This window comes from Propithecus coquereli, unplaced genomic scaffold (assembly GCF_000956105.1).
Source record: "Propithecus coquereli isolate 6110/MARCELLA unplaced genomic scaffold, Pcoq_1.0 Scaffold289, whole genome shotgun sequence".
Taxonomy (NCBI): domain Eukaryota; kingdom Metazoa; phylum Chordata; class Mammalia; order Primates; family Indriidae; genus Propithecus; species Propithecus coquereli.
This window is the reverse complement of record NW_012148496.1, coordinates 1,995,161-2,015,643: the sequence shown is the minus strand read 5'-3', so window position 1 is coordinate 2,015,643 and position 20,483 is coordinate 1,995,161. Positions and strand designations below refer to the sequence as shown.

At 35.8% G+C, this 20,483-nt stretch overlaps 1 protein-coding gene across 1 annotated transcript in view; it reads right to left on the bottom strand.

The window, feature by feature from the left end:
* Nucleotides 1–20,483, bottom strand: part of VAV3 (vav 3 guanine nucleotide exchange factor) — a 508,157-nt gene that overhangs the window by 61,216 nt on the left and 426,458 nt on the right. Inside the window, exon 20 of the mRNA XM_012648507.1 lies at nucleotides 5,206–5,271. Within this exon, the coding sequence (XP_012503961.1) occupies nucleotides 5,206–5,271 (66 nt within the window). The remainder of the gene's footprint in view (nucleotides 1–5,205; nucleotides 5,272–20,483) is intronic.

Below are 20,483 nucleotides of genomic sequence, written 5' to 3'. Positions count from 1 at the left end.
ATTTTCATGAATTATCCAAGTCTTTGATATATGCATTTTATGATATTCCTGGGACTTTTATAATAGGTGATTTAAAATACTGTTACCCTCATTTGTAACAGTAAAACCTATAGTATTTGAAAGATCTGGTCAATGTGAGTATGCCTCTATCTATGCCAGTTTTTCATAATGGGCTGTTACTATTTTGTCCTTCCAGGTTAAGAGATATATACAGGTTGAGTATCCCTTATCTGAAATGCTTGGGACTAGAAATGTTTCAAATTTCAGATTTTTTTTTTTTAGATTTTGGAATATGTGCAGTAAGTTCAGCATCCCTAATCAAAAATCCAAAATGTAAAATGCTCCAGTGAGCATTTCCTTTGAACGTTATGTCAGCTCTCAAAAGGTTTTGGATTTTATAACAATTTGGATTTTGAATTTTAGGATTAGGGATACTCAAACTGTATAAAAATTATCTTTCTTAGTCAGAACTTTCCTTTGATTATTAACATTTAAATATTTTTATCCTATGGATCACATTTTTAATATCATCACTTTGTAAAATCCTGATACACAGCAATTAATATTAAAGGTAAATTACACCCTTTCTAATCTTGCAAATATTTTCTTAACATCATTTTGTTTTTACAAAGAGAAATTTGACTGTCCCTTTTGATGATAAAATACATGACTTCTAAAATCTGATGGGAAAAATATTTCCTCTTTCACTCTTCCTCTCTGTACTCTGTAGTCTTTAAAAGACCATTATATGTTTATTCCTACAACAACCTTTCTCTCCACAGAGAACAAAAAAAAAATAGGAAAGATGAGGATAAAGAACTTCAACGTATTCTAGCTGTGGACTCCCTTGGCTGATAAAAGTCTGGAGATTCAAAAAATGAGAATAAAAAAGGAAGAGCGACATAAAATTCTAAAGCAGAACAGATAACTGGCTACTCCACCCTGAAATGTCCTACTGGAGCTTTTTCTCTTCTTAGTGGGTATATTCTGGCATGTGAAGATCCAGGACTACCTTCTCAGCTACATTCCATCTGTCATGGGTGCTCTCCACTTCTCTTCATATTTTGAAGATGCTTCATATTTAAGACTATAGATGATTTCCTTCTGGGTACTGTCTCATCTTTGAGAATATTGTTACTATTTTTCCTTAATGCTATTTTCTGCCTCCACCATAGTCAGTTTACATTGTTAAATTTCTGCTATAAATATATAATTCTAAAAAATATTTTGTTGGGAATATGGAAAGCATACAAGATGATGTATATGTATACATATATACATGTTATTATATATATGCTACTTCGGGAAGTACATCTTATAAAGTTAGATGGGACACTTCAAAGCGAACTTTCTCTGTGTTTGTTTCACTAGAAATGTCATTATTTCATCCTTATTTAGGAGAGATAAATTTCTAAGTTGACTAATTTTCTCTCAAACTTTCAATATATTATTGTGTCATATATTGTAATTTCACATTCTAGAATTTCCATTTGGTTCTTTTTTATAGTTCCTATTTCTGTACCGAGGTTTCCTGCCCATTCACTATGTATGTATCTTTTTGTGTGTCCAAAAGCAAGTTACAATCATTGCTTTTAAAATTTTTCCCTGCTAATGCATCATTTGGGACATTTCAGGATTGATCTCCTGTCATTCTCTTTTCTAGTGAGTGTGGTTCACATTTTCCTGTTTCTTTGCATATTGACTAAAATTTTCATTATATTTTGGACAATTTGAATGATATACCACAGAAGCTCTGGATTCTGTTATATACCTGCAAAGAGTGTGGCTTTTCTTAAAGCAGGCAGTTAACTTGTTTGAACTTCAACTATCTCGCCTGTGTTAAGAGGCAGCTGAATTCTTTTAGCCTAAGCTGAGGTGTTTGGAGTCTGTACTATTCAGCTGGAGACTCAGGTAGAGTTTATACACAGAATTTGAGGTTTTCCCTCTCTGACTCTTTCCTTTCTAAGATTTCCTACCTCCCTTTCCAGCTGCTGTAGTTGCTTTAAACTCTACATTCTGGTTCTTCAAGCTATAAATACTATAAGGTTTCTATCTGAATTTTAGCCACCTCACAAGGTACAATCTAGTGCTTGCCCTCAAGCTAGCCATAAAACCAGGAAACTACCCTAATATCATTTCCTTTTTCCAAATGTCAATTCTCTTAGCCAGTGCCTTCAGATAATTGTTTCTGTTTTGTTTTGTTTTGGTGTTTTGTCCACAGCTTATAGTTGTCACCTATAATCCTCTGGGAGAACTGAACCAATAGGAGCTACTTGACAATTACCAGAAATGAAGTGGAAACTTGTTGCTTCCATTACTGCTGTTGTTAGCTATGAGTCTAATAATCAACCTTTTATTGGCAATCTGTTTTCTCTCTTAGGTTAGAGTTTTAATTTTGTCTTTAATGTCCTGCAGTTGTATTAAAATGCATTGAGGTACTGATTAATTTTAATATACTCTTGTTGACTCTGAAGATTAGTTTTATCATAGATTCTGGAAAGTTCTTAGTCATTTGATTATTGTTTCCACAATTTCTTTTATTCTCTTCTTCTATTAGATGTATTTGAATCTCATCACTCCATTTTCTGTTATATTTTCCATTTCTTAATTTCTCTGAACTGTTGTGAGAAATTTCTTCAGATTTTTCTTGCAATTTTCTATATAACAGTATCTGATATGCCATGTAATGTGTCCACAGAGGCCTTCATTTCAATTACTATAGCCAAATCTTTTTGAAATATGCCCAGACAATTGGATAGTGTCTTGTTCTCCTTTTAGTTTTTATACCCTTTTTAATTCCTTCAATCATATTAAATATAACATTTTGAATTTAGTATCTAATAATTCCAATATCTGCTGTCTTTGTGGGCCTAATTCTATATTTTATTATTTCTGCTAATCTTAGCTCAAAGTGGTTTGTTTCATCATGAATTTAATGATTCCAAATTGTGAATTTATGTCCCCTGAGACTTTATCTGTAAAAATCCTTTGAGGACTATGTGTAAATAGGCTCCAATCCAGGGAGGATTTGTATTTTCATTGGGGGAACAATCAATGTGGAATCATTTTAAACTATCTTTCTAGCTTAGATTATTTGAGTAATAGAGCTGGTATAAATTATAGCCCTACATCTGGGTGGTTTGGGATTTAAGGTTAGAAATTTGCAAGACAGAATGCTTTCTTTTTTTCTACCCAACCCAGATCCAACACCAAGGTAGGCATATCTTCTGTGGGATGGATTTTTTTCCCAGTTCACCACTGAGGGCTCCTGGAATCACAGAGGTACACCTAGGTTTGCACTGTGCTGTAGCTCCAGGCTTGGTATCCAGTCACCATATTACAGAAGTGAAATTATCTCACCTCCTGTGTTTTCCTCACTTCTAGGTTCCTACCTGAATACCTCAGAATTTTTGAGGAGACAGGCACAGGATATACAGGAGAATAATTTTTAAGTTCAGAATGAAATACTTAGCACTACTCATGGACCTCTGATAAACAATATATCCCAGGGTCAAAAGTGATACCATTTTCCAAACTTCTTCAACCTATCCTCTCCTTCTACTCACCCTTCACTTAACTTGTCCTATAATTAACAAATAAACCTATAATTTCATTAATCAGTAAAATTTTAATAGCTGTTTATTAACTTTAAGCTATAACAACAAGCATATTTAGCTGGAAATCTACCCATAATTATGTATTACTCTATAATTTTTTAATCATCTTAAAATTTCTGAACATATTTCTCCTTCTAGCCACTTACTGGGTCACCAAATATCATTCACTATGCTTCTATAAGCTGATTTAATTCATATCTATCATTCTTAATTGTCTATATACAGCTAAGGACTTTCATTTGCTTTTTCACTCCTTTGTCCATTCATTCAACAGTAATTTATTAAACACCTACTTTGTGCCAGACTATCCCTAAAATGAAAGCTCAAATGCTCATTTTATGTTGTAGTCAAGAGGCTGGAAACAGAAAACAGTAGTTGGTATATGAAATGTTTAATATTCGTCATTTGAAGGCTTGCGGTTCACAAACATCTTAATGTTAGAATGCTTAATGTCTTGCCACCTCCTTACATATAAACATGGCTGCTTTACAGATAGAAAGCCTGAATCTCATTCATAAAATGACAAATGAGCCAAAAAATCATTTTTGCTTATCTAATAAAGGTGGTATCAGATTTCAACAATTTTTCCAGATAACATAATCTAAGATTTAAAAATGTGACATTAGATCACAGAACCAACAGAAAAGCAAATTTTAAAAATTTTCTTTGCTTTTGAAAATAACTAAAAGCTTGAAGGAGTAGAGGAGTAGAGAGTCTGTAAGTTATCTTACAGACTACATTCTGAAATCAAGGATGGCAGACATTCATATTTATAACATTAAAAACAATATCAAATTCAGGAACTACTGACATATAGCAAGCAGGATAGTTTAAGGAGAGTTTTTTTTTTTTTCTTTCAAGTAATCATCTCCATCATATTAGTAAAGGAATTTCATTGTCTTTGGAGCCAATAACTTAAAAAGTTTGGGGGAAAAAATCACCCTAAATATCAAATTATGATGCTAAAATCATGTCACCTTAGACAAATTTATCAATATCATGATGCACCAGAAAGTACCTTTTATGTTACATTCACTCATATTATTTGAATAAATGTCCATTTATTATCCTTTTATCTGTGTTTGATATTTTCAGAAAATTTTATTACGACATTAATAAACAGTAATGACACACTACAGCATAGAAAATGTATTTAGAGATTCGATTAAAGAATTTGTGGACTTTTCACTTTCTAGCATGCTTTCAAAGATACCAGCTGAAGTATAATCTTACCCTGTAACCCAAGTGACTGGGAATAGATTAGACCGTACCATTCTCACCTCAGTGGGAAAAAGGAAACTTGTATAATGCCTCTAATCTGTAGTCTTGGTTTATTTCTTCTAAAAACTTACAGAAAACTCAGTTTTGTAAATTCTATTAAGTTAAATTTGCCTCTTGCATTTATTTCCTTAACATTTAAAAATATTTTCTGACAATGGAATCATAATGGTGTTAGAAAGAATATGATCCCTCCAGAAAATATTAATAAAATGAATGAGCAACCTGCCCAGTATCCTTCATAGCTTCTTACACAATTAATCACAATATCAAAAACAAAACAAGAAAGAAATAAAATACTAGCACTTACGCATGGGGAAGGCTTGACAGCATCACTTGGAAAAAATCCAACCTCTCCAGATGCTAAATTTCTACCCTAAGTTAGGAAAAGAAAAATACCAAAGTTGAGAACAAAATTACTGCAAATGAAAGTCCCATAATGCTGCATACATAGTGCTGTTCCTTAGGATCCTCACAATTATTTCCGTGTTGTGACCAGTCCTGAGCATCAACTTCCTATGGCTCAGGAAAGGAAGAAAAAGCAGACGGTTTTCTTAATTGCTAAACTTCACACGTGGTTTCAGGTCATGGTTATAATTCAAGTTTATTTTTCAATCTACCCTTTAATTTTGTTAGCTTTACATCTCTCAATCCTATATAGAGATAATAGAATATTCTATCTTTCAATTTTACATTCATTAGTATAAGTAGATCACATTGGTTTTGTGCAGACACATAATTAATTAGGAATTCAATTTAAATGAATATTATTGGCCTGTCTAACAGAACATATGAGAACATTTCTCTAACAAGACGAGGGATATTTTAAGACATGGAAAAGGAAAACAGCCATGATATAAATTTCAGATGATTTTCAGATTTAGGAGAAAATAAGATACTGATTAAGAGAAGAAGACAGTTAAGATATTGGAGAATAGGATTATAATTCAAAATGGCATTGTAAATGAGAGAAGAAGGAAGAAACTAACAGAATAACAGGCAAAACTAAACACAAAATGAACAAAAAAAACACTTAAGAATTTGTTCTTGGAGACCCTTGGTCAAACTCCTCTTTAAAAAATTCTCATGATATCAGCCATACAAATGTTTCCCCTTTTCCAGAAAGACAAACTATGGCAAACATATGGCAACCATCAGAACATGTAATCACAAAGTTCTTCTGAGATTATTTCCATTTGTCCAGAGATTAGGCATATTTTTATTTGCTATTTAACAATTGCTTGCTTCTCAGTACCTCAGAGGAGTATATAGCATTGACTGAGTGCTATGTGTACCACTATTTTTGACCAAGATGAATAAGAAAAAATGATCAGAAAACATCTTCCTCTTAGAAGGATAAGGAGAAGAAAGAGGAGAAAAAAGGGAATGGGGGAAGAGTATGAAAACTAGAGGGGGAAGTAGAGTAAAGGGGTAAGGATCACAGACAGGGAAGGAGGGTAGAGGGGAAGAGGAAGGGGGTTTTAGGACAGAGGGAGATCAAATAAATAACCAACCAATGAGAAGACACTCATTTTGATGAGGCTCTAAAACTGCACTGCACTTGTATATCAGTGAAAAAGTATGTGGGCAAGTGGAATATCTATTCATTTACTCAACAAATACAGTATCTAATATTAATTTGGTTAGACATTGAAGAAAATATAAAAAAGCAAAGACATATATATATTTAATACATCTATATGTGTATGTGTGTGTGTATACATATATAAATATATAAGGTAGAAGGGGCTAAATACTATTAGAGAAGTACAGAGGAAAAGCTATGGAAATTAAAAGAATAGATTAATTATTGGGGGTTTGCCTGAAAGTGACATGGAAGAGTTGGCACATGAAAGTAAAACATGCAGAGTTTACATAAATGGAGGTGGAAATGGAAGAGAACATTCTAGAGACAAAATGTAGCATGAGAAAGGCACGGGGCAAGAAATTACAGGATATGCATAGGGAATGCCAATAATTCCCTTTATATGGAGTCTAATAATGGCTAATACTAATTGAACCCTTACTGTATGCCAGACACTGTTCTGAGTGTTTCATTCAATCCCTGCAAAGATCCTTTATGGTAGGTCTAATTACTACGCCCACTTTATAGATGAGGAAATTGAGACACAAAGAAGACAAATGATTTGCCCATGGTCACAGAGCAAACAAGTGCCAGAGCCAGAATTTAAACTCAGAAGTTCTAACCCCACCTCTCTATACAAGCATAAGACTCATCAAGAAGAACAGTGGAAAATAAAGGTAAAAGGTGTAAGGAACAAGGGTGACAATATCTGAATTTTATCATTGGTGATGATACTTCACTGATGGTGCTGTATATTTCAGAAGAATTAAACTGACATCAATGTGGAAGATGGCTTATTGATGGGCATGACTTTTGGAAGTGAGAATCTCATTAGGGAATTGGTACCATGATAAGGACAGGGACTAGGGGAGGAGAAACAGACTCCGGATACATAATGTGTAACAGAATGTTGGACACATAATCAGCACTTAATAAATGTTTCTAATTGAGGTATCTCTGAATCTGATATTTTCATGTTAACGAGTACCTTGACCCTAAATTCCTCTTCATTAAAAAGAATAAAATACGATAATGTACTTCATAAAAACATTTTGGTCAATGATGGTCCCATAAGATTATAATACCATATTTTTACTATACCTTTTGTATGTTTAGATACCCAAATACTTAATAATGTGTTACAACTAAAGTATTCAGTACAGCAACATGCCCTGCAGGTTTGTAGCCTAGGAGCAGTAGACCACACCAAATAGTCTAGGTATGTAGTGGGCCATACCATCTAAGTTTGTGTAACTACACTCTGTGATGTTTGCACAATGGTGCATTTCTCAGAACATATCCCTGTCATTAAGTGACTTATGACTGTATATTGCACTTCTTTTTTATATAGACAAGCACTGGAAAGCATTAAGCTGCCTGTTTCTATATGAAAGTATCCATAGAGTGACAGTCTTTGACCTGTCTCTGACATTTTATGTAATAACTGTATCGGGGAATGCAATGTCACAAAACAGAAGGGAACCGTGGACAGAAAGAATGAAAGAGTAGGAGAAAGTATAATGAATTTCTTAATTTATGAAGGTGTATGGGCTTGCACAGATTTATTTTCTTTCTTCCTTTGTAGAACCAAGTGTCCCACACAAAAGGCATAAATGGGAACTGAAATCATCTTAGACAGTAGAGGAAAGGGACATGATTGCGTAAGGAATGCCATAAACTGGGTGAACACATAATTTTCCATCCAAACCAGGATATTTCGAGAGTAAAGGAGTAGTAATTAATAACTATGCTAGAACAAAAGGTGTAAATTCAAATGGTTCTGGGTATACCAGTACACGTGGTCATCATATTGAAAACCATTTTGTTCTTTCTCACCTCACTACAAGAACACTATTGGAGGTCTTTCAGGAGAGAAAAAAATTTCACTAAGCAGGCTGCCAAGGTCATTCTGAATTGCTTTATTGTCAATGAAATGCCCTAGCAGTGTAGGTCACATTTCCTTAATGGTCACAGGCATTCCTTAGATGGCAAAGAGGTGAGAGATAATTTAACTAACCTTAACGGGTGAATAAAGTTACAATTCCTCACTAATTCCTATGAGACGTCAGTCTTAGCTACAGGAGATAATACATGCTGTATTCAGTAATTTCCGCTTACTAAGGAAATAGCCACCCTACAACATTTGGAGGATTCAAAACAAAGTAGTGTGTAGGAAGGGGGTGTTTGGTTCCTTGGTGGGTGTGTGTGGGACGCGGGTTGGTAATTCATTAATGCTAATGGGTGCAGCGGCTGCCAATCCCCTGTACAAAGACAGGACTCCACACTGTAACTGTGAAATAAGCCATCTTCAAAGCCAGTGATTTAGTGCACTTTATGTGATAATCTATCTGACATTTTCACTAACCTTGATGAGAGACTTGTAACTGAATTCCCTTCTTCTTTACATTCCTGTGTGGGCATTTTATTCTGGGTCAGATAATCAGCCTGTCATCCTTTATATGCCTATTACAAATGCCAGAGATAGGGAATCATCTTTTAGTTATCCTCCTGTCTGATATTTGTTCTGTGAGTCCCTTAACATCTTCAAGGTCAACTTGAAAATGTTTCTCTTTCATACTTATGTGTCATCTGATATACCATAGAGTGCTACCTTTATATGCATTTATTCTGCAGGGCATCTCTGTATTATGCGATGGGACTTTTGCAAATCTAACAGTGCAGGGCGAGTCATTGTTATGAAAATACTTTATTTGGAAAGTACCTGAGAAAATAGGTCATATGTTGTATATGGTGAGAAAAGATGCATCTTTTTAATATTCATTAAACAAATTAGAGCAGACACAAAGCAAAATAATATTAACTTACAATTCGTAAAATAATAATGCATTTTTTCCTGAAAAGCGAACTGCTTCCTGTCCAAAATGTATTAAACTAAAATGATTGACAACTTTCTCTGAAGTTCCTGAACATCACAAATATAAATGCATACTCAGGCACTTATTTATTTCTAACCGACCTTAGGTTTTAACTGTTCCTCATTTTTCTTTAATAAGAATCCACAGCGAATCATAATGAATTAGAACTACTTTAGATTTGCTGGTTGAAATGATATTCACAATCTACCTGTACAGAGAAAAACATTAATGTACGCCAGGATGCCAGAGCTAAAACCTCATTTTTAAACCTAGAGACAAGGATGGCTTAAAATGACAGAGGATATCCTCCAAAAATCTTAATCACGAATTGCTTGGCTCCTAACTTCGTGAAAAGGAGGAAGAATTGCTTTAAGAAAAATACAGTGTCTCTTCCCTGTGGCTCATTTATCCCCTTAATACTACCTGGATTGGAGCTTTAATGCACTCCTGAAATAGCACTGACTATTTGAAACCGATATGGAAAGCTGAATGTAAAAGGGACAGATTAATGGTCATTTATGAAAGATTGGAAATTCTCCCAAGTTACAATGCCCTAAACACTCTCAGTGTATGCACGATGGTGCTATGGAGATTACCAAGCAATTTATCACACACAGGTAATGGCCAGAATAATTGTCACTCTACCCAGTCACTTCCCACTGTCACTCAGAATACGCAGTTTGAGTGTGTGGGAAAAGACGTACAGTGTGGCCATGAGTTATAAGAATACAGGTGAATATACTGTAGACATAAATTAGTTTATTGACTGGATGGGCAGATGGATGAACGGATGGATGGACAGAAAGACAGACAAAAGCGAGCACTATTTTCAGAATTATTCTGATTAGGTTTGTGAGGACATGTGAGGAAACAAAAGGACCAGAAAAGGGGAGATGATCAGGAAAACACCCAGCCTGAAACTGGCCATCGGTAAGGAGTGATCTGTAGTCATGGCTGCAGCCAAGTTGTAACCATCACCTTCAGTTAGATGTACGTCAGGGCTGGTTCTTGGAAAACACAGAAAGTCAGTATTGCAGGGATGTGGCATTGGAAGAGCTCATTCTATTCCTAGCTCTGCTATAAAAAGCTGTGCAACCTTGGGCAAGTCTCAACGGTAAAACAAGGATGATGAGAAAACCTGCCACACATGTCTCACCAGGTTGTTACGAGGATCAAAGAATTAACATGTGTGAAAGCACTACGCAAATGATAAATGCTTGTTTTCTATTTTATCAACAATATGGCTTTTCGATTATTCACAATTCCTTTATTTCTACATCTTTTCTTTCACTGGCTCATTCATGTGCTATTAAATAGAAATGCCTGCTCCTGTGTATAAACCCACTGTCCTTACATTTAGGCAAACTTGCTAAGCCACAAAGAATACAGATTCTCACACCACTTTCACCTGAACAGGAAATATCATATTCCAGATAGTCCATTTCTTTTACTCAAATGCTTTCTTGCAAGTACACATATTCTTTCGTTGTTAACTGCCTCCTATATTATGAGCAAGATATACATTTTCCTGCCAGTGAACACCTTGAAAACTTGTCAGACATAATTGTTTACAGTTATACGGAATGGTCAGTAAAATGAATTCCAAATTATTCACGCGCACACACAAAAAATCAAAACCATAAGCCATGCACTTTTGTTATTTCTTAGTCAAAAGAGGATAAGATCTTTAACTTTTGTCCAATGTATAACTTTTGTCCAATATAAAAGCTCATGAGATTTTTTCAAAAGACTGTAAGAAATTTTCATATTTCTGGTATAGTTCACTTGTAGTTAAGTGGCTATCATAGGCTTATAGTTATGAATAACTTAAATTAAACTTGCACCGTGGTCTAGGATCTCTGAAATTAAATTTATCTTCAATTTGTATGAGTTTATATATAATTACATCAAGTCATCAAAATATATGACAAAGGCCTTGATTATATTTGATAGTTTTTCCAATTCACACAAAATTGTTTGTGTTTACTGTCTCTGAAATTTTGGCAGATGGAAGTGTCAAAAACCCTTTAAAAATTTAAAGTTGTGAAATGTACACTGAGAAAAAAAATGCACTAAAATCCATAAGCTGTATTTCTACATTTATTAGATGTGATATGAATATAACAGTGGAATGAGACTTTACAGAATATTTTTCTTGTTATTCAAAACTGTATTTGGTGAGGTCCCTGTATTTCTCCAGCAAGCAAGGGAACCTCTTATAACAGGTGTCTTAAGGCTTTTCCTCCCAGGTTTCACTGGGTGAGATGTTGTACATGATGCAATCCTAAATCATAATTTTTTGACTATGTTTTTTCTGGTGAAGTAAACAAGAGTATTACCTTTGATGATAGAAAAAAAATTCAGCAAGCAAAAACCAATCTGCATGTAGGTAAGCCAAATCCTATGTGGTTACTCAATACAAAATCTGGCAAGAAGAACAAGGTTCTACCACATCTTGGAAAAAGTCCTACTTGGGGAGAAGCCATATAACCCCCTCAAAATCCAGGCTTACCAAAGGTCCAAAGAATTTATTTTTCTAATACTGATAGACAACAAATGAATGTTTTTCTATCATTGGTGATTTTAATCATAAGTGATCACAGAAGAAATATTCTATAGCATGATACACATTAAATGCTCATGGCCGCATCAGGCATTCTTAAAGAATGTTACTTTTCTTCTAAGAACAGAATTAGTGCTTTAAGGAAAAGTTGATTGACTTCCTAATATGTAGAAGGCACTGTGCTGGGTACTAAGGCACTAAAAATAAATAGATACGGATACTGTCTTCAAGATGTCTTTCAGTTAATGTTATTTCCTTAACTAGCTTTTGTTTTGATTATTTTCATAGGTTTTTGTGGAATTTTAGATTAAAAAAAAGCCTATGAGGTAATAATTTGATATGATTAGGGAGTCAGTTTGATAGATTGGGGTTCTAATCCTGGCCTTCTGATCTTAGTAAGTCATTTAATCTTTCTTTAATATCCTCATCTGTGAAACAAAAGTGTGTGACTCAAGGATTTCCAAGGTCTCTCCTTTCCCAAGTCCCTACAGTACTCCAGTCAATTATGGTTGGCCAAAAAATATTTGATCTACAAAATTCTTAATTAGGGATAGTTTGTGTCAGTAATTTAACCTGATAGCATTTATTTACAGAAGATAAGGACATTTCAGTTGCTTAATGACTTTCATTTTAACTCAGTGTGAAGACATCTATTTTCCAAAGTATATAGGGTCTACTTGTTAGGAATCACATTCATTCATTCATTCTTCAGGAATTCATATTATCATGAATAATTAAAATTCAACATATGCTATTATTTGATAAATTATTTGGCCCAAAGTCTTAAGGGCATGTGCACGTGCACACAATACTGAAACCACCTGTGGTAGCAAATCGACAGTCATGCCAGCTGTAACTCCAGATTGATGGCCCACTGAAAGTATTCTGAGATAGACACAAACTTCCAAATAACTTCTAGAACATAGCTTATATGGTAATAAAACAATGGAAGAGAAAGGACCACAACAGAATTTCTCAGAACTTTCCTCCTATAAAATGTTAATCTCTTACCCTCCAGAAAAAAAAGAGGTCATACTTCAGTGTCTGAACTTCTAATAGAAGGCAGTGTCCTTATCTAAGTACATTATAACCTATACTTTTCCCTGTACCAAACACTGGAAAAATACAAGAAAGAACTGTTAACCAAAAATGCCCATTTTCAGAGTTAACAATTTAGGACCTTGGCCTCTTTCTTTGTCAGGAGGTTTTTGCCAATTCCCATAATACAGTCGGTACGCTTGGAAACATTCCTGCAAACTCAGTTTATGATCTGTTCAATCAAAGCCAGTAGCCTCCTTTGCTCTACTATAGTCACACTCTGCCTTTTTCTCCTTTCCTGTAATTAGGGACCCTGATTTAACTCAATATTTAGAGGTAAACACCTGTCAAAATAAAGGTTTCATGATGACAGGACATACTAAACCTCTAAACTTTTCACATAGCTTTTCATCTCTACATCCACAATTTCAATTCTGCCCTGGCTTCTCCTGATTTTACACAAGGGATGGGCTAATAACATCAGTGGTGAGAGGCAATTTAGAAGAAACGCCAAGATGAACTGAGGAACACCTGGAAACTAAGCTGCAACACTGCCTCAAAAAAAAAGTCACTGTCATGATAAAAATCGAGTTTTGGACTTCATGAAGAACTGCCTGTGGTGTGGGAATCTGAATTGGGAAACACACTTACCAGTTCCCAGAGATGTTTACTCTCCAGTTTATAACCCAAAGCAGTGAGTCTTCTGGTGTCAGGAATTGGTCTTCTCAACCAAGGAGATTTGATTCTTCTTTAACATTTCTTTAATGTTCTTATTTGCCTCTGACTATGATACAGACTGACACTTGAGTTTCAGATCAGGAAGGAAAAGCACACAGTTTTAGAGAATTCTACGGGAGCTAATATTCTGGCGTGGTCTAGAAAGGATTAGAAGTCGCCTTTTAATCTAGGGCAAAGGAAAATAATCTTTTGAAGTGACTGACTTCTAAAAAGTTGCAAGGAGAGGTGTTGGGAGGAAAGATCTCCTCACTCCACTCTGCTGCACCCCACTTCTTCAGCCCTCGGAGGATGTCTGGGTCAGGTCGTGTGTTATCGTACAGATCACCTACGTTCTCACTCACGTTCGCTAGGCAAAGTGTGTTTTCTGTAAACCCTTCTCTCTCCATTTCCTTCCCCCTGTCCTTCACTCTCCGTGGGGTATCCGAGGTCTTCCTCATCCAAACCTGCTCTGAGCTGTAATCCTAGCTCTCTGGGAGGCTGAGGCGGGCGGATCGTTCGAGCTCAGGAGTTCGAAACCAGCCTGAGCAAGAGCGAGACCCCGTCTCTACTAAAATTAGAAAGAAATTAATCGGACAACTAAAAATATATAGAAAAAAATTAGCCGGGCATGGTGGTGCATGCCTGTAGTCCCAGCTACTCGGGAGGCTGAGGCAGGAGGATCACTCAGCCCAGGAGTCTGAGGTTGCTGTGAGCTAGGCTGACGCCACGGCACTCACTCTAGCCCGGGCAAAACAGTGAGACTCTGTCTCAAAAAAAAAAAAATATATTAAAATAAAATAAAAAAAAAAAATAACAAACCTGCTTTGAGAAAAGAGCTCATGATTTTTTCCATGATGTTTATTTAAATCAACCATTTCCTTCAGAATTTATCATTTGCACTTTTATGTCTAATTTATGAATTACAAAGTTTAATCTCTGATTGAAGAAACTTCAAGAATTGGGTACAGGAATTGGGAGGGCAGGATTGTCTTCTGTGAGACAATTCACTGGGACTCGCCACATTAGAGAGAGGATGAAACAAAAAAATAGATAATCATTTTCACACTTCTGGAAAATGAATTATATCTTTCAAAATCATTAATCGTTACACAGAAGTACACTTTTTCTCTTTTTTAATTTTCTTTCAAGTTTACTTTCTGTGAGTCTCATAACACTTCTGTGAGTCATTTAAGAATGAAAATTCCTATTTTATAGATGAGGAATTTGAGGACACAACATTAAATAGTTTTAAGACTATTCTGAGAGAACAAAGACAAATTTAAATCTGGTAAAATGAATATTTTAATGGTCTTTCAAACATCAAATCAAACATTGATTTAATAAACAATGAATTTGAAAGCTTAAAAACAACCATTATAAAAACTGCATCCCTGAATATTCTAGACTTACGGACTGATTGTCTATCTTATTCTAGGCACTGGAGAGAAAGAGATGAAAGTCACAGTTCTTACCTTTCTGAAGTGCTCTAACCAGGCAGGAAGAGGACGAACAGACTCTTAAGATACTGTATGACGGGTGCTATGATAGAAGCCTTTTTGGCTCAGAAAAGACCCCAGAGAAGGTGACTCCAGTATTGCGCCTCGATTGTAAAGAAGGATTTAGATAAGAGAATGGGAGTAAAAAGGAAAATCCAGACAGAGTAAAATGTACACCAATGACTGGAGGTTTGAGAAAACAGGTCTCCTGTGAAAAAGCTCTCACCATTGAAACCTTCATTTTTTTTTTTTAAGCTTAAAATGAGGAAAACACATCTGTAAAAAAAAATTTGCCTAGTGTGTTTGTTGGAACACCAAACACAGCAAGCACATAGCAGTTCTGTGGGAAGTAAAAATTCTTGGCTGGGCGAGAGCCACCCATGCCCCAGGTGGCTTCCCTCTGGACACAGCGACTAGGGATGCCGCCTCCTCGTGCGACTCTCCCAAGTCCTCTCGAAGCTCAACCTGTTTTCAACCTTACATCCTTTCATGTATGACTCTTTCTCTGAGGTAAAAAATTTTAAAAATTTTAAAAAGCAATAGCTTATACATAAAGCAATGTTTTGTTTCCTGATTTTTCTACCAACAAAGGACAAAATTGCCTTTAAAAGTGTGTTTTCCTGAGAGGTGTTAAAAAAATTAAATGACTCTGCTAAAACAAAGGTAGGATGGTCTAACATATAGAACTAAAGTAGGAGACCAAAAGTCTGGAAGAGACTCTAATTTTCATTCTCTAACTGTCATCCTATAGACCAGTGATACATCTGGCCTTTTAAAACCGCAGTTCTAAATGAGGGTAGCATCTATGCTCTTCATGGAGATCTTTGTGAATTAATAAAAATGTGTGTAAAACATTTGCACTCCTTAGAATAAAGATCATGTGGATGCATAATTTATAAGTGTGAAGTATCACAACTATTTTCTAGGTTATTTAACTTTCACTGTGGGTAAAAATATATATTATTTTTGGCACTAATTACAGTTCCGCTACTTATAATTGCCTTTTGGTTCCAATTAGCTTACAAAATCCTCCCTGTGGAACATTTGGATATTCATAAATGACAATGGAGCAAATAAAACCCCATGATACAATACACAGCATCCTCACTGTTTCACAAGCTTTATTCTAAGAATAAACACGTGTAAAGTACTCTATTATAATAGAAACCATAGATGGCATGGCTTAATTTTGCAGTTGCCTGTTTTTTTCTCATGCCCTCTCTTTTGCTCTGGTAAGTATAACTATCTTTTCTGGGAAAATAAAATTTCTGATATGAACAATCTCTTCCAGCATGAAGAATGTGATCAGGAGTTACTAAGCCTTTATTATCATATATTTTAACAAATACTTAAAAGCACCAGGTTTATCATCATTAGTTGGATGACATGATCAAAATTGTTCTGTTTGTTGTTACACTCAGTAAAAACTATGCCTTACACCTGCACTAGGAAATGTACCCTAAATGGCCAATTTCCTATTTTATATTCATTTCACTTGAAGGCAATTTTATAGAGCTTTCAAGGAAAGAGAAAAAAAGAAGACAAAGAAGAAAAGAAAAAAGCTGCCAAAATGAATCCCTTCAATGCAAAGATTGAACAGCTCAATTGATAATTCATTGTTTGAAAGAAGTTATAATGAAAATGCAGATAGCCTACTCATTCAGTAGCATTAGAAATGACTGTTGTTATAATAATAACACAGACTAGACTAATAGCTATTCAAAGAAAGAAAGTCCTGATAATTTGTATTCTCTGGACATAGACTATGTAGAAAACATGACAGTCTACTATAAAATCTGACTTTCCACACTAACGAGTGAAGTCACTCACTTGAAAAAACAGAGGAGAAAACAGTTTAGAAAGCATAACTTCCTGAAAATTTCCAAGTAAGCCAAAGCGACTAGCTAGTACAAAAGACATTTTTGAAATTCAAATACGAAGCCATTGTAACATCCCAATAAGTTTTCTATATTTTGATCTATAGGTTTAATTCTAGATATATTTGTAACAACATGATTTACAAAAACCCTTAACAAATAACTCAAAATTGAAACAAGGTACATCGCCTATCCTGAGCTTGGATCATTCCTTAGATCATTGAAGCCACAAGGGTATAAACTGGTTACCTTGTTTCTGGTTCTCCCAGGATGAAACACAGAGTCAGACACACAACAGGCACTTTATAAGTACGTGAATGATGGATGGATGAATAAGAGCTATTGTTTAATGAGCACTGTACTAGAACTCCTTTGTATATTATTTTATTCTGTACACGGTGATTATTATTACTTCCACTTCACAGGTAATAAAACTTAGGCCTACAGAGTAAGTAATCTGTTCAAGGTCACAGTGCTAGTAGATGGCAGAGTCAGTAAATAACACTCAGCAAAATAAGCTATGATTTGCCAAATTCTAGCACACGAAAGAAAAACACTTAACTTGCTTCTTTCATGCTAATTATGTCCCAAAAGAGACTGGATAAGGACCAACAAGAGGTGCTTAGAAACTATAGCAAACAAAAGCAATTAAACAAAAACCCAGTGGATGAGTCACATCTTTTAGGATGCAAACCATAAAGTCCATGTCTTCTTTGAACACGAAAATTGGCAAATTAACATACACGGAGCCACTGTAGACACGCCTAAAGACACATACCGCTTCAAAGGATCAACCAGTGTATGATTCACACATTTACACCCAACAAGGAGGAAAGCTTTTTGTTCAGAATTTTTCAAAACATGTCATTCTAGATCATCCCATTAAGTAAGTGTAGATTCAGCGCAATTTCCTACATGTACCTTCCATACGTGAAAGTGAAAGCAAGTAACAGTTCACAGCAAGCAATAATAGCTCTTCCAAAGACAAGGGTTGATAACTGAAGTGTGAGCAGTGTCTGAGTAGTGAATACAGAGGTGGCAGTCAATACATACTTGCTGATCTCAAATAAATGTGCTAATTGTTTTTCTCTGCTCTAAACAGTGGCCTAACTTGTTCCTAACCATTATGTACTCCCCCCGCAACAGACATACACACACGTTTCTCATTTCTGCTACAATTCTCCTGAGCGTATCCAAAGCCATTCTAATACCATACCAAAAAATCCTTACGTTTACAGGCTGCTGAGAAGAAATGACAACTAATAATGTTTTCCTTTTTGTCTAGAAAGAATAGGAGGCAGCATAAGTTAGTAAAAAAGAGTAAAAGGCTGGTTATCATAGCATCTGAATTATCGTCCTACTTTCAACACTGTGTACTGTTAGGAATAAATGAAATAATGAATCTGGAAAACATTATGAAAAAAATTGAAAGCACCATCTAAACCTAATGTGATAGGAAAAAATAGTGAAGAAAATTTTTTAAAAAGATACTACTCAATTAGGTTTTATAAATCTGAAGTCTCAGTAAAAAACAAAGAAACAAAAAGACTGGAAAGAAACAGAGAACTGAGAAAACTATGAATCAGGATTATCTTTGAAAAGCTAAATGTCTCCTTGTACGCACTGTGCACGTTTCTAGGATTCCTACTGGGCTACCCCCACAATCTTCAGAGTGATCTCAAACATACCATAGTTTGGGAGCCACTTACATGCACCAGCGTCTTCAACATTTTGTGCTTGGCTTGGCCATTCCCTATTCCTTTCTCCACTATGAGAAACTGATTGGCTTTCAGTACCCTTGGGAATGGCTCACAAAATCAGTTTATTCTTAGAACTGCTCAGACAGCTTTGAAATGTTTTCTGTCTGTGGTACACTGTTATTTTAGTGGCCTCCGGTGAACCACACCTCCGGGTATTCAATTGGTACAGCTCCCTCCTCTTGTATCTGGGCGTGCCCAAGTCCTGTATTAACCAACAGAGAGCAGCAAAAGTAATTCTGTGCCAGTTCAGGCACAAGGTCTGGCAACTTCTGATTTTACACTGTTGGGAGCCAGGTACCATTAAAGCAGTCTAACTACCCTGAGACCACCATGCTGTGAGGAAGACTAAGGAGCCACTGAAGAGGTCAACATGGCAGGCAGCCTCCACTGAGTTCCTACCTAGACAGTGGCTAACACCAACTGCCAACTCTGTGGAGGAGGGACTTCTGGACCTTACAGCTGCCCCAGCACCCCAGCCTATACCAAATGAGGCAGAAGAACCACCTTATCAACCCATAGCATTATGAGAAATAATAAATAATACAAAACTTATATATTGTCACAAATTTGATGATAGTGAAAGGAACCCATGAAACCAGTTTCTTTAATTAGCATAAAGGCAGCTACCTTCTTATATGGCACATAAGCCACACTCCCCTGTCCTTAAGAAGCATAAGGTTTAAAAGGCAGCATGAGCTTCATCATAAATAACACGACTATAAGAGAGGAGATAGAGTGTAGTAGTTACAAACTTGGACTTGTAACTTAGCAAGAATTCCTAGGTTTGAATCCCAGCTCTGCCAAGTTGCTAGCTATGTGACTTTGGGCAGGCTACTCAACCTCACAGTGCCTCAGTTCTCTCATCTATCAAATAAGGATAATAACAGTAACGAATTTCATAGAATTTTTAGTAGTATTACATGTGTTAATATAGGTAAAGTATGCTTAGACCTCTACCTTGTACATAAAAATATATAGTGAACATTAGTTGTTGGTGCTATTGCTGTCATTCTCATTACAAGAAAAGAATAAATAAGAGGTAATTCTGTCTACTTCTCCCTGGGACCAGGGGTAGGAGTAAGAGGATCACAGACAGCAAAGATTTCATGGAGGCAGCTCCAAGTGAAATGCCATAGAGTGGTAGGTACTGGTGCACGGTAATGATGAACACACAGCAACTGGGAGAATGGTGAGATCTGGTAGAGATCCAGAAACAGGCAGGGACTGCGACATAGACCCCCTAGTTCCCAAATGCCTCCACCCGGGCTAGAAATGTGAATTTTGTATGGCAAGAAGGAAGACTGAAAGACTTTACCAAGGGATTATGAAAATGCATCTGATTTTGCAGTGGCATGAAGGATGGCTGTGGTAGACAAATTCTGGAGGTGAGGGGACCAGTGAGAAGGTAATCTCGAATGTCATGCAACAAAATTGATAAGAGTAGAAACTCTACAGTGGAGATGGAGAGGAAGAAATGCACTGAGAACATTTAGGAGACAAAATGAGGAGGATTTGATGACTAAAATATGTACAGCAGGGCAAGTGATACGAAGAAATAGAATACAGAAACATTTCAGACTTGAATGTAGGAAGGCAAATGAATTGGATGGTCATGTCATCACTCATGATGTAATTGAAATTTGTAGAATATCCCAACTCCAAAAAGCAGAATATAC